The following is a 23903-nucleotide window of genomic DNA, read 5'->3' on the forward strand; positions in this document are numbered from 1 at the left end:
CAGAAATCGGGTGGAAGATCCCAGGTGGTTTGCCCATGATCACACCACCCGTAATTGACAGAACGGAGGCTCAAACAGATAGCTCTCCTTCCCCCACGGCCACACACTTGGCTGTTATCTATTACATGGCCCTCTATTTTCTGTTATGCTAAAACCACATTAATTCAAAATTCAGTGGATGAAAAAGAGTGACCCTGGAATGTAGGGATTTGCATTTTAGAATCAGAGAGGGAGAAGGGCATTGTGATGAACCCATCAAACACTCTGTTTCAGATAGCTTTCTACCTGAGCCATATAATGATTGAATCTGTTAAGACTTTCAGGACCAACAGCACTTGTCTTACCGTTCTATTATCTTTATGGCTTTAAAGTCACAATACACATGGCCATGGATCAACAGGTAGGAGGGTGTCACAGGGAGTGGGGAAACAGTGTAGGCAGGGGGTCTGGCACAGAGCCTGGCAAGAGATGCCTTCATTCAAGTTTCGATCACCTACTGTGTGCCAGGAAATGTGTCATGTGTTAAGAACAGATGCACACATCCAGTCCCTGCCTACAGTAACTCACCATCTAATACAAGGGATAAAAGATGTAATAAAATGTGGTTAACACAAAGATAAGGCCAGAACTGAGTCCCTAGAGAATGAGCAGAACCTAGCCAGGCTAGGAGCATCAGCCAGACGGGAGGGACAGTTCACAAATAGTGGATTAATAATGATAATAACCTTGATGGAGAGGCACACTAACAGCCAGGGTTGTTGTTATGAGCACATTACCCTACCCGAGGTAGTGAACACATGGAAACTGTCAACCCTTTCAAATCTTCGGAGGACGAGAAATCCACGTTGACTGCGAACCTGTTTTACACATGTACTTTTGTGTGTTATCTTATTTGGCTTCTGGATAATCCTGTGGTCTGTGGAGACTATCATTTTACAGATGGGGAAACTGAGGTGAGAGCAGTGCTGCAGTCACATGGCCAGCTCAGAGCAGATGCAGAGGTGGACCCAGTGGGCTCCAGTGCTGCTCACTCCTTCAGTCTGAGGGCTTCACGGATGCCCAAGGAGCATCAGATACCCATCTGGGCCGGTGGCAACAAGCTTAGAATTCCAGTCAATGCTTGGATGAAACTAAAGCCAAAAGCCAAACACCACTATCATAGAATAAATGTCTGGGGTACAAAAATAAACTTGAAATGTTATTAAAAGTTTAATTATTAGTACAATGTTATTGTTAACTTTTTAATAGCCAGATTTAAGGAGTTCGACACTAGAGTGCAGAATCATCATTTTTCACCTTGGTCAGCCATTGGAAGGCTCTGGAGAGCCAGTGCTGAAAATGTATGACACTAAGCAGAACCACACTTCCAACTGTGGTTGGTGGAAGTCAAGAGATTTTTAAAAATTACCTCTGCCTGTTTTTGTCACTATAATGGTGATGTTGTCACCAAGTTCATTGACTGTAATAAAGACTTATCTCCTTTTCAAATCTTATACTTAAATATTTTGGTACTTGATGAAGCGATTGCATTGAAGCAATCCTACACACTGAAGCTTCATTACTGCTTGGAACTACCTCTTTGACTTCAGATTGTTGCATTCACTTACAGATTTTTTTTTTTTTTTTTTTTTTTTTTTTTTTTTTTGTGACGGAATCTCGCACTCTCGCCTAGGCTGGAGTGTAATGGCACGATCTTGGCTCACTGCAACCTCCACCTCCTGGGTTCACGTGATTCTCCCACCTCAGCCTCCTGAGTAGCTGGGATTACAGGTGTGCCCCACCACACCCAGCTAATTTTTTGTATTTTTAGTAGAGACGGGGTTTCACTATGTTGGCCAGACTGGTCTTGAATTCCTGACTTCATGATCCTCCCGCTTCAGCCTCCCAAAGTGCTGGGATTACAGGCATGAGCCATTGTGCCTGGCCTACAGTTTTTATTTTGAAAGGTTATTTGTTTTAATGTGATAAATCTTAGCACATCAAACAAATTTATAGAACTTAGAATTCAAATATAGTAAATCTATATTATTCTTCTTCATATTATTTCCCAAAATTGTATAAACCTTTGCTAGCTCCAAAAGGATATTGTTTCTTTGTAAAAGTATCTAATGGTCCCTCTCTTAATAATTACAATGACTCTATTTCTCTACCTATTTAACTCAAAACTTCTTAATTCAAAAGTTAGTAATATTTATTATTCAAAAGTTTTAATACATAAACTGCTTGGGCAATCATCAAGAATCATTGTAGCATTTTGTTCTTACAATAATAAATATATATTTATTTTTCAACTGACTGATAGGAATCCACTTTACTAAGTTCAGATGTTATACTACAGAAATGGTTACTTATATTTGAAAGTAAGTGTTCAGTTATTAACAAGGATTTTTATTATTTGCCTTGCTTGTCTTTACTAATGTTTTCCTGATTGGATTTGATAGTCACCTATGCCATCACTGATAGCACACAGTTCAAGAGAAGGCAGAATTGACCATGAGTCTGACATTCGGCCGTCTGGTCTCCCAAAGGCAGAGGCTGGGGCTGAGATTGAACAGCGGATGCAGGCCTTCTTCGGTGTGTTTCTACTAATCACCTTCTGAATTTCCCTCCAGTTGGCGAATAAGTGCAAGCGAAGCTCTCAAGCACCCCTGGTTGTCAGACCACAAGCTCCACTCCAGACTCAATGCCCAGGTGACCACGGCTTCTTACTCTCCCTCTTTTTCTCCTGTCTGCCTGTCTTTTGAAGATCAGATGCTAGAGTCAACTTAACCTTAAATAAGGTTCTTTCTCATTCCTTTTCTCACGGACTACAAATCTTGTGTGGGTATTAAATTACTTAAAATGCATTTTTTTAAAATTTATTTATTTATTTTTATTTTTTTATTTTTTTGTGAGACAGAGTTTCGCTCTTGTTGCCCAAACTGGAGTGCAATGGTGTGATCTCAGCTCACTGCCACCTCCACCTCCCGGGTTCAAGTGATTTTCCTGCCTCAGCCTCCCAAGTAGCTGGGATTACAGGTGTGCACTACCATGCCTGGCTAACTTTGTAATTTTAGTAGAGACAGAGTTTCACCATGTTGGTCAGGCAGGTCTCAAACCCGGACCTTGTGATTCACCCACCTCGGCCTCCCATAGTGCTGGGATTACAGGCGTGAGCCACTGCACCTGGCCTTAAAATACTTTTTTGGGCAGTTTACATTTTAAAAATAATGTATTTGTTGTTTGAGTATTTTCAGCGTAACTGTTTATTATTAAATTGTTGTAACCATTATAGAATGAATTAATTCATTGTCTTATGTGCACATACATACAGACATATAACCTATAAACATATAAAGTTCTGGAGAATATATAGTAATATTCATTCAGGAGAAATATGCCTCCTTAAAACAGAATTCAGAATTCTAAATTCTGTGCTCACCTGGCTTGGTCTGCTCTGGGCACCGAATCTAATTATTAGATAACTCGAATCTATTAGAATTATCTAATACTCAGCTTGGTCCAGATATCTATACAAGTCTTTATGTAGGAGACTCTTAGACTACAGACTGAGTACGGTGAATAACCTAGCCCACTCTCTGTAATAACTTCTAACAATGAAATCTTCATCTACTCTCATAGTCTTAATTACCAGATATTCATATTCCAACTTCCTCATCTGCCTCTTTGGCAAAGATATCTTTCCTAAGCTGCAGAACCGTATGTCCATCTGTGTATTAGATGTTTCCGCCTGGATCTTCCCGCCCCTAAACTAGTCTCATCTCCCTGCACCTCGCCTCACCATCAGCCGTCCTCCTAGCGAAGGATGCCCCCGGAGTGGCCTCAGCCAGCCCCCGCCCGTCTTCTTTGTTTCCTTCCTCTCCTTCAATCCCCCATCTCATGTTTAATTTACCTCCATGTTCTGTACATGATATCCCTTAATTACCTCTGGAACCTGTGTATTTCTCTCCATTCCCATGGTTACCGTGGCCTGGGACATGCCTCCCCTGAATGACTGCAGCCTCCTGACTGGCTTCTTGGCCTCCTTCATGTTGTCTCCATCCAAATGATTGTGGATTATATAATTAATACAGAAACAGATGTGCAATGCCCAAGTAACTTTACTGAACATCTAGGATGTTCAACTGGCAAGATGCACATACAGGCAAGACGCCATACAAACCTTTGGGCCCACCAGGGACCTGTCTGACGTGCCCATCAGTTAGGGTGGCTGGTGCCCTGCCCTGGTGTAGCACGGGTTTGATACGTTTTTGTTTCTTCCACCTTTGCTCCTCATCCTCTCCATTTCCTGAGGTTTTCGGAATGGAACTTTTTCACTGACCAACAAACCTTGGAATGACTATGCCTTAGGTACTCACTTTTTCCACATCCAGTTTTTATTGAAATTAACTTTACTTCTAAATTCAGCATCGGCACTAAGTTTTATTTGTGTCTGAATATACCTTTCCTTGATAATTGGTACTGATGTCAAGTAAAAATAGACTTATTACCTAGTGGGTACCTCATCCAGACTACATAAACTGCTTATTAGGGTTACCAACCTATTTTGAGCCAATTTTCCACCAATGTATTTTTATCCAAGCTTATTGGTGTCCAAATACACTTTGACATGGCAGGATAGTATAGAAACCACAGCAGATAATTAATGACATTGTACAGTTTTAAAAGTTTAAGAATATTTTTTAAACCATGTAACAACAAGTAAAATCACCTTTTGTATCTATCCATCTGCTGGTACCTGAGGTGAATAGATAGTTCAAGAGTGATGATGGTGTTTTTTTTTTTTTTTAATGAAAAACAAATTCCATTTTATAAATCTAGTTATTACAGTTATAATTATACAGCCTTGTGGAGGCATTCTTCTAACTGCTTTACAAAAAAATACCTCCCTCACTCCTCATAGCAACCCATGAAACAGGCACATTAGTGTCTGTAGCTGAGAACACTCAGGACAGGGCTGAGCTCTGGAGTCCGGACAGAGCCTCACTGCTCTGCTCTCCTGCCGCTGATGGGCTGCTGGGTACAGGGGACCTGAGTGATGCTTCCAGAACCTTTCTTGAACCATACAGTTTTAGTGTTACTCAAAGTCAATATTCAAACTTAGTATATCTTACTTTTCAAGGAAATATTGAGACTAAAGTTTCCCAGAAGGCTTATTTTTAGAATAATCTTGGTTTTACAAAATCAGAACTTACCTTTAAGTTGAAAATTTAATTCTGATCCAAAACTGTTTACCATTTCAACCTAAATTCTATTGTTAAGTCTTTCGTGTATTTTTATTTGTCTCTTTTGCTTCGAGCTTAAAAGCACTTGCTATTTTGTAACCACTTGTGTAGCATATTGACTGTCACTACATTTAAGAAGGATTTTTTTCCTTAGAAGTTAACATCCCAGAGTTCTCTGCCCTCTGTATTATGCTCAAGGTGACATGAGATGACTCCCAGCCTTTCTTATGTCCCCAGCCGTCTGTGTGTAACCTGTTTCCATCAGAAGCAGCTCTCAGCTGGGGTGGGGCAAAGCACTCCCAAACTAGGAATCTGCTAGAACTCAGCACCTACTGCAGAATTAGCCAGGGTTCTGGGGCCAGAGGAAGGAACACGGCACAAATTTGACATGGTTTCTTTCCCCTAGAGCCAAGAAGCCTCTGAGCCTTCCTTCCCATTCTCACTGTTACGACCTTGGCTCATGCCCTCTTAGTGAACTAATAAAACAACCTGTGAACTGATATCCAACCTCTACTCACCCTCTTCCCTAATCTATCAAATCATTAGTTCCTTAATTACAGCTCAGACCTTGACTGAAAAAATCTTCACGTGTTCCCCGTGGTCCACACCAGACCCAACCCAGTTGCAGTCAGGGCCTGCTCCAGGACGCCCCCAGTTCTTATTTTGAACCTTGTCTCCACTGCTGCTTCCAGAGCAGCCCACAAGTCAGTACTTGTCTAAGGCCTGTATTAAATGCCCCGGCTTTTCTCTATCCTTAAACTGGTCTCTTTCTCTGTCTTCTTGAATCTCTTTGTGGAATTCACATTACTGTTGTCTACTCAATTTGAAAACTTTTGGAAGAAGCTGTTTCTGTGTCTGACTCATCTTTGCAGTCATCGTAGCCCCAGTATCGCAAGTGACAGGGCACTCTTGTGCTATATCAGCGTGAGTTTTGGCAAAACACACCTGAGTGTGATGAGGTGCTGAGCTGTTTGGCCCTGACTCTGCGTGAGAAGGAAGGGTCGTGTGACAGGGGCCTCAGGGGAGACTGGACTCTGAGGTGGACTCCGAGGCTGGCCAGGGTGTCTGTCAGGGGGTTGTCGGGAATGTAGGCTTCAAGAATCTCTCTTGAAGAGCACCTTCCACTCAGTAGCAAGTGATTGTCTTTTCACGTGTGCTCATAAGTCAGGGCCTGATGGAAACAGTCCTAATCCTTCCCACATGCCTTCTGCTTTCCCTAGAAGAAGAAGAAGAATCGTGGCTCTGATGCCCAGGACTTTGTGACCAAATAGTCTACAGGAGGCACCCATTTGAAAGGTTAGTCTTGGGTCTCCTCAAGAGGTGTCTGTGAAGGCCTTAAGAGACAGGAATAAGAAAGAAATGGAACATTTGCTCACAGACTATGCAGGAAGAAGAGCAGCGTTTTGGCTGGCGTGGAGGGCCCTGAAATCAGAATGCTGTGTTTGCACCCTGGCTCTGCTCTTTCTCACTGGAGGAAGCTCAGTGCCTGACTTGCGGGTTGGGGAGAGTCTCATTTCCTAAGCTTGTTGAGTGGCTCCCATGAGAGCATCAAGCAAAGCCCCGAAACCAGGGCCTGGTGCATAGGAGGGATCCATAACCAGCTCAGGGGGTGCTGGCAACCGTCTGGGGGTCGTCCTTACGACAATGTGTGAGATCAGAGGAAGTGACACCCTCTTTTTTTTTGTATAGATGGGGAAATTGCATCTCAGAGACTCAGAGACTAAATAACACCCCCACGGCCATGCAGCTTGTAAAGGGTGGAGTGTGGTTCCCTTGGGTGTTTCTGAAGCTGACGCCCATGTTTTTTAGTCCCCTCAGCTGCTTCCTGATCTTGGCCTGCTCTACGAGCCCAAAGAATACCACTTCCTACACACACCCAGACACATGGACCTCCACCTAGCTCAGGTGATTTTGGAATCATTGAGAGATGGGTTTACACATGAATACCTTCTTTGATATCAATAATCTAGCCCAATGTAGCCCTAAGGAGAAGACTAAGAGGCACGTGTACTTATGAAGGACTCTAAGAAAACCCAACATTCATGTCCTTGCCAGGGGCCTGGACCCTGCAGCGAGTCAGCTCCCTAATCTTGGGTGGGGAATCCACAGCCATTTTCTCAGCTCCATGCATGGACCTGCACAGGGTGGATGACTTGTGAGTGAGTTCTTGCTGCTCACTGTTTTTTGTTGTTGTTGTTGTTGTTTGTTTGTTTTTTGAGATGGAGTCTTGCTCTGTCACCCAGGTTGGAGTGCGATGGTGCAATCTCGGCTCACTGCAACCCCCACCTCCCAGGTTCCAGCGATTCTCCTGCCTCAGCATCCTGAGTAGCTGGGATTACAGGCACCTGCCACCACGCCTGGCTAAGTTTTGTATTTTTAGTAGAGACGGGGTTTCACCATGTTAGCCAGGCCAGTCTCAAACTCCTGACCTTAGGTGCTCCGCCCGCCTCTGCCTCCCAGAGTGCTGGGATTACACGGTGAGCCGTGGAACCCGGCCTGGTCTTCATCCTTTCTTCTGATAGGTCTGTTTCTGGGCCTGAGGTTTCTGCCCAGGTAAAAAAATCAAACCTTTTTGATTATACATATTCCTGTAAGCTGCCTTGAATTTTTGTAGAATAAGGTGGGGTAGAAATGAATCAGTACCTCATAGTAAAGGCCACACATCAGTACTAGGTAAACACTTGGCCTTCGGAGGAAAGGAAGCTTACATATGCCCCTGTCACTTATTTAGAAATCCACAAAAAGTGAACAGGAAGGCTTGTGCATTCTATTTACAAAGACCATTCTTGTTTGTCAAAAACAGCAAGGGCATGAAAGTCTTGATAAGGTAGGAGAGAGTTTTGTTTCTTGTGAGGACAACCTGGAGCAAGAAAGGACCCTCATGCCCCCAGGCCTAGGTTATGGCACTCGGCGAGGTGCCCCAGCCCTGCACCGTGAGTGCCTGGATCCACAGGCAACCAGGCTGTGTCCGCTCCTTCTCCCCGCCCCGCCTTCACCCTCTCCCCCAGAAGCAGTTTTGTCCCTAGCGACCACAAACCCTGAGGGTTTGCCACAAACCACCTTCCCACCATAAGGACTGGAGCCACTTTGGAGGCCTGATGGGAATGAATTCACTGGGTGACAGGGTTGCATTCCAAGGCGGGCCTGCTGCCAGGGTCTGGCGGGGGAAGAATGAGGAGGAAATGGTGATGGGAGGGGGTAGAGTCCTTCCACACAGACGTGGATGCTTCGAACCCGATGTGATGGAAGACAACAGCAGCCTATGAAGTGATGGCCGTGCAGAGGACCACGACAGCACATTTGGGCTGGCCACGCTGGGGCAGCTGGACACAGCCTCTGCTGGAACTGCTTGAGGAGGCCTGCTAATGGTCATGGAGCTGGCTGCCTTCCTTTCCTGCACTCTTCAGCCCCATTTGGCCTCAGAAATTCACCTGAGTCACACCACAGGCCAAGGAAGAATCATTTCAGATACACACAATCTGGATGCTTCCTAGGCTGGGGTGCAGTGTCGTCAGCATAGCTCACTGCAGCCTCAAACTCCTGGACTCAAGCGATCCTCCTACCTCAGCCTCCCAAGTAGCTGTGAGAAAAGGCATGCACCACCACGCCTGGCTAATTTTTAAGTTTTTTGTAGAGTTGGGGTCTCACTATGTTGTCCAGGCTGGCCTTGAACTCCTGAGCTCAAGTGATCCTCCTGCCTCTGTCTCCCAAAGCACTGAGATTACAGGAATAAGAGCCACCATGTCCCGCCTACCTTCCTACTTTAAATAAACAAATAAATAAAACTTAATGTAAGATTTCAACTCTGGGAGCAGCATCATTTGAGAAGTTAGAAAAAAAAAAAAAAGATTATTCTTCACAATCATATTCCCTGTCAGGATGAGATGGGTTTATGGCAGGATGTATTATGACGGAAACCAAATTTGAGATAATATTGATTTTAAAAATCTGGTGGTTGAAGATTATTCCTGTGGAAAAAGAAAAAGTTCCAGGCCGATAAATAAGGCATAATTCACAATGTCAACCGAAGCATATACATCTCCTGCAATTTGTCAGAGGAAACATTCCCAAAATCAACCTGGTGGCATTTTGTTTCTGGTTACCTCTGTCGTATCTTTTGCCAACTTATGGGATATAAATTTAGGGTACTCCTCAGATCCACAGGAATGATGGCAGGTAGCTGTGTGCGGGCCCCAGGTCAGACATGGTCATAAAGCACATGGAAATGTCCCCATACCTGAGGCCACAATCTCACTTTGATGCTGGGATCAAGCTGACCAGATGGATGGAGCGGCTGGACTTCAGGTGAAACAAAGAGGCCTTGTCCTTCAATATTGCCAGTAGTCCTAAAATATCTTGCACAAATTTACCCATGTAACTAACCTGCACATGTACCCCTTGAACCTAAAATAAAAGTTGGAAAGAAAAAAATATATCTTGCACAAACTAAAAATTAAAAAGCCCAACTCTGGTAAGTGGTGGAATCCATCAAGAGATTTCTTTTTTTTCCCCGCTCACATGCACACATACATTATTAAAAAAAAATCATCTGTGGTTTTCCTAAGGGGCACAACCAGCTAATTATAATTTTAAAAGCCCTGCTGAATTAACAAGATTCATATTTTGTTTGCTTTGCAGGAAAACTGCTGCGGTTGCTGCTGCTTCGAGAAAATTTTTTGAAAAATCAGCAGTTCTGATGCCTTGACCCCTATGATGATTGGCAGTCTTAGCAGGGGGAGCCCTCGACCCTGAATTTGAACTTGAACTGGAGTTCCTCTGCTGCGTTCAGAGGGACGCCCAGCGCCGCGGTCTGCTCTCAGGTCGCAGACACATCCCTGCACCCGGTGGTAGTGACGCTGGGAAGATGTTCCCTGCCATCTTGAGATTTTTTACTTCTAAAAAATTTGTTTTGATCTTAGTCACTGGGGCAGGGGGTGCATTGTGTCTGCTATTTCTCAGACGACTACAGCCATGACACTTGAGATTTGTCGGAGATTTTAAAACTGGAGGATGCATTTGGAGGGAGGAAGCTACTTCTAGCCATTAGACTATGCCTTTTGAAGGGGCAATTAGATGGCCAGAAAGAATTCTAACTCCCATGCCCCCTTGAAGACGTAGTTTCTCAGACTCTGTCATTTTGATTTGGTCTACGGTCATGTGACTACAATGGATAAATAATTTCCTTGCTGGAACAGAAGCCGTCTTTGAATTCTCCAACAAGAGGCATCAGCCCCTGTGTCTTTCCTTTATTCTTACTTGTCCCGGAAGTGCGTTTTCTTCCAAGTAGCTGATTCTGTTTTTCACATCTATACTCCCTGCACCCTTCTGACTGACAGTTCATCCCCACAAAACACATTGGTTTTGAGAGGTGATGCGAAAAGTATCTGCTTATGGTTGGTCTTTGAAATTCTGACCTTTGGAATAATGTCAACAGCCACAAGAGGTTTCCTCAAGCCCCAGTTGTCAGCGAAAAGAGACGGATCTGCACCTCCAGGAGCAAGACAGCACTGAGCTTTCAATGTTGAAGTGACTTGGGAAGTAACCTTCAAGCTTCTGGGTAAACACAAACAAACATTGACAAAGACCAAGTCCTGTCTCACGGGACTCAGTGGGGGTAAAGAAATCGCAGTCGGACACCAGAGGTGACGGCAACTCTGCGAGTTCACCTGCTGGACGTGCGAATGTTGGAATGTTCCAGTTGGAAGGTTCCTCTGCCTAGTCCATGTGCCATTTCACAGCAGATATGGAAGAAGGGAAATGGCCCTACTGTAGATAGCTTATGGGGCCCAGAAAGGCACTGGGCTTTAAAGAGCGAAACGAGGCCGGGCGCGGTGGCTCAAGCCTGTAATCCCAGCACTTTGGGAGGCCGAGACGGGTGGATCACGAGGTCAGGAGATCGAGACCATCCTGGCTAACACGGTGAAACCCCGTCTCTACTAAAAAATACAAAAAACTAGCCGGGCGAGGTGGCGGCGCCTGTAGTCCCAGCTACTGGAGTGGCTGAGGCAGGAGAATGGCTGGAACCCAGGGGGCGGAGCTTTGCAGTGAGCTGAGATTGCACCACTGCACTCCAGCCTGGGCGACAGAGCAAGACTCCGTCCCAAAAAAAAAAAAAAAAAAAAAAAAAAAAAGAGCGAAACGACTGTGTCGTTTCCACATGAGGGAGAGGCAAGGAAAAGCCCCACAAAATTCCCAATACCTGCTCACCTCCAAGCTCACCACCCAGCTTCATGAACTTTCCTCACATTTTCCGTTTCCAAATAACTGTTGCGTTGAATCAGCTGTGTTAATGCCTTTATTCTTTGTGTGTGTGTGTGTGTGTGTGTGTGTGTGTGTGTGTGTTTTCAGACGGAGTCTCGCTTTGTCGCGAGGCTGGAGTGCAGTGGCGCCATCTCGGCTCACTGCACCCTCCGCCTCCCCGGTTCAAGCGATTCTCCTGCAACCTCCCGAGTAGCTGGGATTACAGGCGCGCGCCAGCGCGCGTGGCTGATTTTTGTATTTTTCGTAGACATGGGGTTTCACCATGTTGGCCAGGATGGTCTCAATCTCTTGACCTTGTGATCCCCCCACCTCGGCCTCCCAAAGTGCTGGGATTGCAGGCGTGAGCCACCGCGCCCGGCCAATGCCTTTGTTATTATCCATCTGTCCTTCTAAACTCCTGTTGTCACAATAGCAATGAAAGGTATAAGAATTACTTGGTAGCCTCATCAGGGATGGCCGTTTTACTTTGCATCAGCTTTCCCCCATTAAGTCTCAGATCCACCTAAGGAATCCTTCCTTACGGCATGCCATGAATGTGGGCAACATCCTTACTCTCATCTTTAAGATAAGGAGGAAGTAGAGACAGCAGGAAATGTGTGATTTGGTGAAGGCCACATGCAAATTTTGTGGTCATGCTAGTTATAAAACTGACTCCTTTCTAGCCTTTGATCTTACATTATGATGCATTTCTTTTTCTCCTTTGGCCTTGCATTTATCCAAGTTTGGTTTCTTATGTTCTTGTTATGTGACTATGCTTCAAATGTTTAATTTAGTTTCCTTAAAACACGCACACACACACACACACACACACACAAAACCCTGTGACTGCAGTGTTATATTACTATGCTATCTTTAGCTGATGCTATTCATTGAGGCTGGAAAAATACAAGCCAGTGCATGCATTAATACTTAGTTAGACCACAGAGAGCTGGCATTCACTCAAGTGCTAAACAGGACACGAGGGTCTGATTTGAAGCCCCTTGTGGAAGGGCGTTTTCTGTCCTGTGGTGTGCATTCTCTACCAAATCGAGCATGAGATCTTTTGCACGACGTGCAATTTGCATCCACCTTCCCTTCTGACTCACGTTGGCAGATAAACTGTCCCCAGACCCTGCCACACATGGAAGAGACAGCTCAGGCCAAATACAGGCATGATTTCTTTGCCAAGTGAATCCACGGATGACCCTGCAGTGAGTGGGCGTGATTTTTGTTTTGTTTTGAGGTTTAGAAAGGAGACTCTACTTTGAAAATGGATCTTGTTTGATTCTGTAGTTAAATTTCCACATTTGGAATGGGACGGCATCTCCATGCCAGCAGGGTGCCTTTTATATGAGTGCTGAGGGTAGTTTGCATTGCAGAGTTGATGATTACAGTCTAGAGTTACTTGAAATGGGAGATTATCAGTCTAGTGTTCATCCCGCCCCTGCTCCATGTCCTTGTGTGGCTGCTCCAGCGAGAGCTGGTAACTAGGTAGACTGCTGCTCTAATGGGAAAAGGGGGTTTGCAAAGCCAAGGAATCAAGCCAGATGCGAGCATGGACGTAGAAAAGCTGAGTTTGACTAGACCAGGGCTATGGAGATTTTTCCAGCAGGTCATTAGGATTTGGGAGGCTGTATTTCTCCTCCACCCTCTTAATGGATGCTATGGCTTTGCTCACTCACTAAGCAGTTCCCACTTTCTTTAGCAAATGGAGGAAATTAAGCACCGATGTGGCACTTCCCACTGCCTGGAGAGAAATAAACCCCACAAATTATTAAGGAGAAGGCAGGCCACGTTGGTAATTTGGAAGACACCAACACTTACCCAGAATCTGTTGCTATTTAAAAATCAGGGCGAGGAGGGCACATGTCCCCATTTGTTACATTAGAAACTTTGGAAGAGACTCACCTGAACCAACTTGGGGAAACAGTTTCTAGGTTGAAGCTGGTAATACTTATGTCTGTTGAGTGCCATAAGTTTGTTTTCAGTTATTTTGTCTAACTTGATGTTAATTTGCTTTCTTTCCTCAAAAATGTAAGTAGGCATGTGGCCATTGTTGTGGCTTGCTTTGATGTATGTTTGGAAAGATGTGTGAATACTTAATTTTTATCCCTTTTGTGGAAATTAGCTTAGCAATTTTTTTCTCTTTTAAGAATCAAAATATGGATTCGATACTAGGAACAGAATTTGCTCTTTATTTCATTCCTTTTTTGTCCCTTCTGCTTCCTCTGCCCCTCCCCCAACCACCCAGCAGGGGGTGCCAATGTGCATGCGTGTGCTGGGTTAGTGTGTGCTGGGGGCCAAATGACAGAACCCCGGTTGAAAATCCACCTGTAAAAGCACAAGTGAGAGGCAGCATCAGGCCCCGGAGGGCTGTGGTCCCCGGACTCGGTTCCCTCCTGTGCCCTGGCCTTCCTGTCGTCCCTGTGCGCTGAGGCATCACCACGGCCCACTTCTCAATGTCCGCAAAGCTTCGCCTTTGCTTCTGCACTCTCTTTTACATTTTTTTACTTCTTTCCTTTTTCTTAAGTTAGAATCCAAGTTTGTCTTCTTATCCATCACCGTGCTCCCTGAAAGCCTTTTTGAGATTAAGAAATTTTCTTACCAGGAGGCAACTTTCCATCTGTCCTAAAGGGAAGTGGGTGCTGGGTTTATTAGATGTTGGGTTCCTGGAGTAAGATGATTTTCTTACATAGCTTGGAGTCTGCAGTTTCTCAATTAGAAGTGTTCTATATTTCTTTTTACTCCATTTTAGTGGGCTGTGCTTTGTATAAGTGGTCTTTCTATGGGCAGTTTCACCTTCCATGAAGGCTTATAACTCAACCACTGCTACCCATTCAGAAGAGCAGAAAGCATCTGCTGTGTGGGCGTTCATATGTTACCTAATGTGTGTTTTGCTGTCGTCTCAGCTGATGGATGTCAGTGAGTCTTTCTGACTAGGTTTATTGGTGTTGATAAGAAATTTAAAAAAAGGATTCATAACGTGGTGATTGTGTCTATCATGTCTATTTTAAATTTCTGAACACAGTTTCATTTGGCTGTTTTTCTTTGCTTTATAAGGATGTATAGCAATCATGTATGTGTATTATATTGAAGAATAAACATGGACCTTATTTATCTTTTGATTAATGGGCTCAATCACTCAAAGACATTGTATTAGTCCATTCTTGCATTGCTATGAAGAACTACCTGAGATTGGGTAATTTATGAAGAAAAGAGGTTTTATCAGCTCATGGTTCTGATAAGAAGCAGCAGAAGCTGTGCAGGCTTCTGCTTCTGAGGAGGCCTCAGGAAACTTACAACTCCATAGAAGAAGGTGAAGGGGAAGCAGGCACAGCCTTCACACGGCCAGAGCAGGCAGAGAGAGAGAGAGCGCGAAGAGGGAGGTGCTACACACTTTCAGACCACCAGATCTCGTGAGAACTCACTCACTATCACGAGAACAGCAAGGGGGGAATCCACCCCCATGACCCAGTCACCTCCCACCACGCCCCTCCTCCAACACTGGGGATTACAATTCAACAGGAGATTTGGGCAGGGACACAGAGCCAAACCATGTCAGACGTGGACTTGGCAAATACAATGCAAACTCCTTTACTTCAGGTCTAACATGTTAATTCCTGTGTCATTCAGAACCCAAGCTACCTAAAAGAGCCTCACACTTACAGGGGCCCCAGCACAGTCCACGGTGACACTGGCCAACCACGTTGGGGAAGAACGACTCTAATTTGAAGACATGATGGTTCCAATGTACCAAGACAAGGTTCAGGGTGGCTTTTTTCCCCCCTATTAATACAAAAATATTGACCGAGATTTATGTAGTGTCTAGTTTCAGAGGATGTTTAATAAATTATTAAGGCAATTAGTAGCAATTCAACTCCTTTCATGTCTATTAGTGATTATTCCTTAAATGCTGAAAAGTGTCTGCTTCAAAAGTCCCAACACTGAAGGACCTCAGTAAAAAGCAGCCACCACAGGCCCCATGATTGCTTTCTGGGCATGTTTCTTGTCTGGAGATGGGTCTGTTCTCTCCCAGGCCTGCACGTGAGTCTGTGGTTGACACCTGGATCGAGGCCAACACTCCCCTCTCAGCCCAGCAGTGGCCAGCTCTCCCAGCGGCAACAAGACCCCCCAACCCTGGCAGGGCTTGAGGCAGGCCTGCTGGATTTTCCATTGCCCATACTGCAAGCCTTAGGGAGGGACGGGGCTTTGTGTTCCCACATGAAGCAATCTCGTCTTGAATGTAGTCTTTTGCCACTAAACTTCTAGGTGAGGCATTCTGATTTCTTCGCCAAAGTGAGGAAACCTTGGCCCTCCCTCCATTATTGGTGCAGTTCCCAGCAGATGACCACATCCTTTCCCGGGAGCATATTCTCAGTGCTGGAGTTTCAGAGCCTGCGACTGAGAGAGAGGCATCAGCCATCTTCTTCCTCCCTGGCCCTTCCTGGCCTCTCCGGGGTCAGGTGGATGGGGGGTCTCCCTCACCACGTCCACACAGGGAGGGCGCTGAACCCCTTCACCGCTCGCCTTCCCACTCCCCGTTTGGAAACAGGACACCAGCCCTACCCTGAGATCCTGAGCCATCAGGAAGAATGGTTCTCGGTCCTCACCCTTCAGTCATTTCTCTCTCCCACTCCTAATTCAGGGTTTTTCCAAGAGCTTGTAATCAGCGGTCTCCAGACAGCACTGTGGGGACATCGGGTCTCATGAAAGATACTCATCTGAATCTAGCTGGCTCAGGACCTCACAGCTCACCTGCCTATTTCTAGGGACCTCCAAAATATTCTAATACAAGTCTAGCATCCAGTGTGTGAGACAGAATGGGCTCTTCTGGCAGGATACACCCCCACCGCCTGGGCACCTCCCTGCCACTTCCCGGGTCCACCCTGAGAGACACAGCTCCCCCTGACGAGGGTGCGGCTTCCTGGCATCCTGCAAGAGGCAGGCCCTCAAGGGAACAGCGATGCTGTGTTTCCTGGAGTCCCCGTCGGCTAACACTGCATGCATAAGCCAGGCAGAAGTGCAGACGTGCCCAGCACTCAGCCTTGCTCAGACAGACCCAGTCAACCGGCCATCACAACTATTAGAATCTTCTCCAGAGCTATGAGAAGTGAAGGCAACAGATCTCCCCCCAGCCCCCATCACCTGCCTGCTAGGTGGTGTTTGGTACAATAAGAGCAAGGTTGAATTCTGCAGGCTGACTTCTGCCACACACCCAGATGAGGAGTAGCCAGGACAGCCACAGTTAGACAAGCTGCTGGGGGAGCCTAGTGAGGCCCCCGCTCTCTGGCTCTTTTAGCCCCCTCTGACAGCATCTTGCATGAAAGGTTGACTCCTGCCCCATCCACTCAGGAGACCATGTTTTTCTCAGTCACCAATTCATACCTCATGGCTGGGTCAGCCCTAATGATAGCCTGCACTCTCTCTCATATTCTACTAAATTATACTAGGATATTATTTATCAAATCACTAATAGCTACTGATATTTAAGTACCTGATGATGTTTCTAAGCTCTTTCTCCATATCACCTCCTTTAATACTAACAAGCCAGCAAGACAGTTAAACCCAATTTACAAATAAGCCCCTGAGAGTGAAGTTAAGTAACAGACCCAAGGACGTATAGCAAATCAGTAGAGGAACTGAAATTTTCACCTAGTCAGTCTGATCTAAAAGCTCATGCCCTTTATCCACTAGAAACAGTTTCTCACACTTTAATGTGCATAAGAATCACCTGTGGATCTTGCTAATGAAAAGATTCTGATTCAGAAGTTCTGGGTGGGGCCTCAGACTCTTCCTTTTTAATAAGTTCCAGGTGACACAGCTGTGGCACTATTTGTTTTGAGTGAAGCTTGCAATTCTGATCACAAAGTCCAGCTGCCTGTCTAGTAGGATCAGATAACAGCATCCTCTATAAATGACTGGACATAGGACTCAATGGAATTCTAAGGCCTGGGACCTCTCCCAAGACTATAGGCTCCTGAGTTTGCTAGATTCTTATTATCCTAGAATTATATTATTATTATTATTACATTTGTATTCTTCATTCCAGGGTGCAGGTATCTGTACAACATTTCTAGCCCATCCACACTCTTTAAACACAATTAATATTTCACAAATTAAAAAAACTATTTTTTAGAATTTTCCAGTGTTAGACATAAGGAGAGAAGATGAGATTATATAACCCAGTCTGCTTATGCTAGTTTTAGATGCTACCTACCAATGGCTAGAGTGTACGTTCTTGATGAGGTTGACATTCTTTAAATGCTAACTAACTTCTGTGCCAGGGCATTTTATAACAAACCATGTACAAACTCATTCTGTTTGCCACAGCACCTCGCACAATCCTTCCTAAAGAAAGCTCTTCAGCTCTGCCTTTTGGACCCTCAGGTAGCTGGTTGAGGAACACACAAGTCCCTGAGAATGGGCCACAAATCTCCTTCCTCTTCCTTTGCTCCCGTGAAGGCTTGTTCCCCCAAAATTCACATCTTGGAAAGCCCGCCAGGCCTCTCTGAATCCCTGCCCTTTACCCATGGTGCCTGTCCGCTTTCTAGAGTCAGCTGGCACCCATGAGTCACCGCAGAATGATTCCACATGAGCACCTGCTGTCACTCTTAACAGTCTGACCATGCAAGCCCCTCAAGAACCTATGAGGCAGCAAGGAAGGATCTAGGGCCATGGCCATCCCTTCCAGAGGACTGGCCCTTCTGAGTTCCCATTTCTCTTAAAACTAAGGTCCTGCAATTTTCTGAGGAGAGCTGAACTGGTGATGAGCAAATACCCTCCTTAAGTAACTGTCTGGCTCCTTCCTCTCCATCCCTCATCCCTCATTGTGTGGTTGGGGGCCCTGACGGGAACACACTCATACTTCATAGATCCTGCTGGACTTCATCATTGGTGTACTGGACTCCTGTCTTTACAATCTCCAATCTCCTCCACACTGATGATCTTTTCATTTCTAAAACACAAATCTAATCAGATAACTTTAAAGGTTAGAAACTCAGGCTCAAAAAATGTTGAATTCCTTAGCGTCATGTTTAAGATCATGCAGTTGGCCTTACTTTTCAATGTCATTTGCCACATGTTTCCCACCCCGCTCCACGCTAAAGACACAGAAACAATATCCTAGGCCTCCAGCAGGGTCCTAATACGGCATCCCTAGCCCAAGTTGGCCTATAGATGTGGATCTTTTCAGACACCATGATTGCTGAAATTTTGAATTTGAATGCGTTTAGAATATTCAGGCACTAATAAAGGTTTCAAACCAATTTGCAGTGTTATTTCTCGTTACCACAACTAGTGCCAGCAAAGACCGTGACTGAGACAGGAGGATCCATTTCCCAGATGGCTCGCTTGCAGAGCTGGCAAACTGATGCTGAGATGGTTGGCAGGAGGCCTCCGTTCCTCACCAGGCGGACCTCTCCATAGGGCTGATCGTGTGATAGCTGGCTTCTCAGAATGAGTGATCGAGGAGACAGTAAGACAAGAATCTCAACCGTTTTTATGTCCTCCCCCCAAGCAGCCGTCACACTTTCTAATCTCCACAATGCCCTGTTCAGTGTGGGAGGGGACTACACAAGGTAAGAATAACAGGAAGTGAGAATCACTGGGGACTACTTTGTAGGTCAGTGATCATCGTGTATCCCCAGCTCACCAATGACACATGTCCCTCTCCATGCAAGGGACAGTCACCTACTCCTGGATCCACCCTCTGGACCCTTGCTTTCACCTTCTGAGTCATTCCCCCTTTTCCATGAAGGCTAGTCTATGTGTGCGGTGGTGTAGGTTTCTCAACTTACTTCCTGCTGGTGGAAGTTTGGGAGGACAAAGGCCTCTTTTCTCTTTGCGGTCGTTGACCATGTCAACGTTGACTGTGAAGCAAACTGGTGGTGCTTCAAGTAACACAAATCAAAACTTTCTAGACCTCCTGTGAATTTTACTGGGGTTCACTTCATTAGACAAGGACTACACTCACCATTCAAGATAAGCTCTTGTTTACATTGGGCTTCTGCTGGGCCTGTTGAGGGCCAATACCCTTAAACACCTTAGAAGCCCTGTTGTTTGACTGAATAATTCTCTAATGCACCGTCTTGAATATTTCTGAGGTCTTAACAAATAATTTTGAATTCTCAGGTTCATGTTTAGACCATGTTTTCTTTAGTGTCCTGGATTTGATCTTTACCTGGAAGTCATTTCTTAATTGTAGCATCATTGTCCCTAGAGGATGGAATTTCTTAAAAATTATTTTTTCTTCAAAAGTCCTTCCTTTAGCTTATCTCTTTCTTCTCACATTTCATTATAAGCAGCAAAAAGAAACCTGGAAGGCTTTCAGCACTCTCTGGAAACATCCTTAGTTAGATCACACAATTAATTAGGTAAATTTTCTCATTTGCCTATTATTACAGGTGACAGTGTTGCTAAACTTTCTACCACCAATATAACAAAAACCCTTTTTTCACCAGTTTCAAATAAAATTTTCCTTTTCTTCAAACTCTCACTCACAACCTCCTCAAAGATCATTAAGATGTCATGAAACACTCTTCAAGTCTCTTCAAAGTTTCACTAATACTTTTCTCAAAGTCTTTCCAACTTATTTCCACAGCCTAGTTCCAATGTCTTGCCCGCCTTTTTGTTATGGAGGTACTCTTCTGAGTATTGTCAAATCCTGACAACATCAGTACAATAGGCTTGTTTATAATTCTCAAGCCTTACATATCCTCTTCTCTTTGTCTAAAATATTTTCCATTAATCTTACCTGACAAACACCCAAATCGCACCATCCTTCCCAACTCAGGGTAAAGTCCTGATGCCCTTGTCACATCTTCTATTAATATATGTTTCTTTCATAGCATTTGTCACATTATTTTCTAATATTATGCTTTTTAATTTTGACCTGGCTTCCCTCCCCACCATAAATTCTTTGAGTACAGAAATTAGGGTATTATTTTTGGCATAGTTATCCCATTCCCCCCCAAGTCTCAACAGAGGCATTCTTTGAGTGCGTGTCTTTATTTTGCTGAATTTGAAATGAGAACATTTCAACACTACTAGCAAGACTTATTGAATAAACTTCCAAACTGTTTAGAATGATTTTTTCTTTTGATTTAGACATTTTTCTTCTTTCCATGTCTCATCAGGTGATTGATAACAAAAGTACAGAATATTATGAATAATGTCTTGTTTTCCATGTGTATCCACAATTTAAAAATATTTCCTTTATATATATATATGCTTTAAAATACATCAACTCGAGAACAACCTAACATGAAAATTCATAATTCTTGCTAATTAATGTCTGAACTTTTTCCCCCTCAATTATTTCACGCACCTGTTCACTGTAAATTTTCTCAGCAATTTTTATATCATATTAATGCTACCCAGAACTTGGACGCACACCTGAAGTTTTTCTGAATTTTAATTATTTTCAAATTAATTTTAATATTCTGGATAATTTCAAGCTAACCCATATGTTTAATAAAATTGAACTTTATATTTCAAAAAATGATGAAGTATTCCTAAGGTTTCAAAAGATCATGTATGGTCTGCTTTTAGAAATGCTTTTAAAATAGTTAAAAAAAAAAAATTCTTTCACCTCCCTATTTGTCCCAAATCTTATTGCTTCATGATTGACTTAGCAGCTTGTCTTGTGTGCAGTAGCTCACAGATTTCCAAGATGAAACAGGGTTTTGGCTACCCTGCCAAACTTACCTTCTGCCAACTTCCCTTAAGTCAGATTCCACAGTCTTGGTCACTCTTGTGCTGCAAGTTTTCACTTTCCTTCTGCCTCACTCAATAGTTCTATTGCTCTAGGCTGTGCTGTCTTACAAATGTGGCTAACATCCAAATGTTTTTTAAAACATCAAATGTTGCTTGGTTAAGGTGCTTCACAATATTAGAACATTAATACCATAAAGAGGAACAAATCAGATAATGCTTGTTCCTGTTGTGACAATCTATTGGGACTTGTGATTTTCAAAATAATACCACTGTAAAGTATAGGATAAGAGGAGGTCTTGTTTATATTGGCAAAATGAGGTTTCCATTTGCTCAGAGTAAGTAGTAAATGGTTTATTGCTTAGCCTTTATATAGTAGTTTATATTGCACAGGAACTTAACAGCATTTTTATTAGTGATTGGTAACTATTGTATAGTAACAGTACAGAGACACCCAGGGAAACAAAAAAGATAAGTTTTAGAGGGTATATATGGTACATGGACTCTCTGTCTTTAAACAGTGTATTGTCTTTCTTATATGGCATGTTGAACTTGCCAACTGTTATTGTGAATTGTTTCTCCTTTCAATTCTGTATGTTTCTGTTCTCCATATGTATCCACATGGAAATTTTGGAATTTTACTGTTACGCATATATAAATTATAATTGTTGTCTTCCTGATGGATTGACCCCTTTATGATTAAGAAAAGTCCTTTGTTTTTCTAGCAAAAATTTATGTCTTAAAGTCTATTTTGTCTAATAATGGCATAGCCACTCCAGTTTTCTTTGGGTAACTGTTTGTATGTATATTTTTTCATGCAAACTGACTTTTAATCTAAAGTTTGCCACTTCCAGACAGCATATAGGTAATCGTACTTTTTAAAATGTCATTCTGCCAACATCCACCTTCTAACTGGAGTATGGAATACCTTTGCATTTAATGTCAGTACTGGTAAAGCAGGTTATACATCTGTCATTTGACTATTCGTTTTCCACATGTCATATCACTTCCCTCCTCTATTTCTCTATTACTATTTCATTTTTTATTAAACAGATTTTTTTTTTTTTAGTGCACCATTTCGATTTCTCAAAGTTTTAGCTACATTTTCTTTCTTTTCCTTTTTTTTTTTTTTTTTTTTTTGAGACAGAGTCTCACTCTGTCACCCAGGCTGGAGTGCAGTGGCGTGATCTCAGCTTACCGCAACATCCACCTCCCAGGTTCAAGTGATTCTTCTGCCTCAGCCTCCTGAACAGCTGGGATTACAGGTGTGCACCACCACACCCAGCTAATTTTTGTATTTTTAGTAGAGATGGAGTTTCACCATGTTGGCCAGGCTGATCTCAAACTCCTGACCTCAGGGGATCCACCCACCTCGACCTCCCAAAATGCTGGGATTACAGGTGTGAGCCACCATGCCTGGCCAGTTTGAGTTATATTTTCTGAATTATTTTCTTAGAGGTTTTTCTGGTGATTACAATTAACACCTTGACTTACAACAGTCTCTTTTAGATTAACATCAACTTAATTTTACTAATAAATAAATCTTTGCTACCAAATAGCTCTATGTCAACTCTTTTATGTTCTTATTATCAAGCAAACTATTAATATGTTTTTATATACTATAAGCCCATTAACATAGTTTTATAATTATCACTTTACACATCTATCTTTTAAATCAGGAGATAGTATATTTACCTATGTACCTCTATTGGTGTTCTTTACTTCTTCATGTAAATTTGAGTTACTGTCTGGTGTCTTTTCATTTCAGCCTGAAGGATTCTCTTTATTATTTCTTATAGGGAAGTTTGGCCAGTAATACATACCCTCAAGTTTTGTTTATCTTGGAATGTTTTACACTTTCCAATACACAGATCACCAGATGTAGAATTCTTGGTTGACAGTCTTTTTCCTTCAGCACTTTGAATATGCCATTTCACTGCTTTCTAGACTCGGTGGTTTCTGAAAATAAGTCAGCTGTTAACCTTACTGAGGATCACGTGTATGTGATGAGTTGCTTGCCTTGTCTTGCTGCATTCCAGATTCTTTGTCTTTGTCTTCTGGCAGCTTGATTGTGATGTTCCTAGGTGTGGATCTCTTTGAGTTTATTCTACATGAAGTCTTTTGAGTATCTTAATGTTTTCCATCAAATTTTAGAAGTTTTTGGCTATTATTTCTTTAAATATTATTTCTTCTTGTCTCCTCTCTCTCTCTGTCTCCCTCGGGTCGGGCAGGCTCCCATTAAGTATATGTTGGTATGCTTGAACAATCTCCACATATATCTGAAGCTCTGTTCATTTTTCTTCACTCATTTTTCCTTCTGTTCCTCAGACTGGGTAATTTCAATTGATTTATTTCCCAGTTTGCTGACATGTTCTGTCACCAATTCAGATCTATTTTTGAGCCCATCTCATTAAATTTTCACTTCAGCTATTGTAACTTTTCAGTTCTAGAATGACCAGTTTTGGCCGGGCGTGGTGGCTCAAGCCTGTAATCCCAGCACTTTGGGAGGCCGAGACGGGTGGATCACGAGGTCAGGAGATCGAGACCATCCTGGCTAATACGGTGAAACCCCGTCTCTAATAGAAAATACAAAAAACTAGCCGGGCGACGAGGCGGGCGCCTGTAGTCCCAGTTACTCTGGAGGCTAAGGCAGGAGAATGGCGGGAACCCGGGAGGCGGAGCTTGCAGTGAGCTGAGATCCGGCCACTGCACTCCAGCCTGGGCCAT

General features: G+C 43.6%; 1 protein-coding gene and 1 long non-coding RNA gene across 2 annotated transcripts in view; both read left to right on the forward strand.

Moving 5' to 3' along the window:
• The window catches only part of MYLK4 (myosin light chain kinase family member 4), a 104357-nt gene extending 93631 nt beyond the window's left edge, over positions 1 to 10726 (forward strand). Inside the window, exons 11-13 of the mRNA XM_023221062.2 lie at positions 2613 to 2691; positions 6449 to 6521; positions 9864 to 10726. Of these exons, the coding sequence (XP_023076830.2) occupies positions 2613 to 2691; positions 6449 to 6496 (127 nt within the window). The 3' untranslated portion in view covers positions 6497 to 6521; positions 9864 to 10726. The remainder of the gene's footprint in view (positions 1 to 2612; positions 2692 to 6448; positions 6522 to 9863) is intronic.
• Positions 10727 to 12253: 1527 nt separating this feature from the next.
• LOC111548637 overlaps positions 12254 to 23903 on the forward strand; it is a 21496-nt gene continuing 9846 nt past the window's right edge. The window contains exon 1 of the long non-coding RNA XR_002733486.2: positions 12254 to 12676. This is a non-coding gene — a long non-coding RNA (uncharacterized LOC111548637). The remainder of the gene's footprint in view (positions 12677 to 23903) is intronic.

The sequence above is a fragment of the Piliocolobus tephrosceles genome, chromosome 5, assembly GCF_002776525.5.
Source record: "Piliocolobus tephrosceles isolate RC106 chromosome 5, ASM277652v3, whole genome shotgun sequence".
NCBI lineage: Eukaryota > Metazoa > Chordata > Mammalia > Primates > Cercopithecidae > Piliocolobus > Piliocolobus tephrosceles.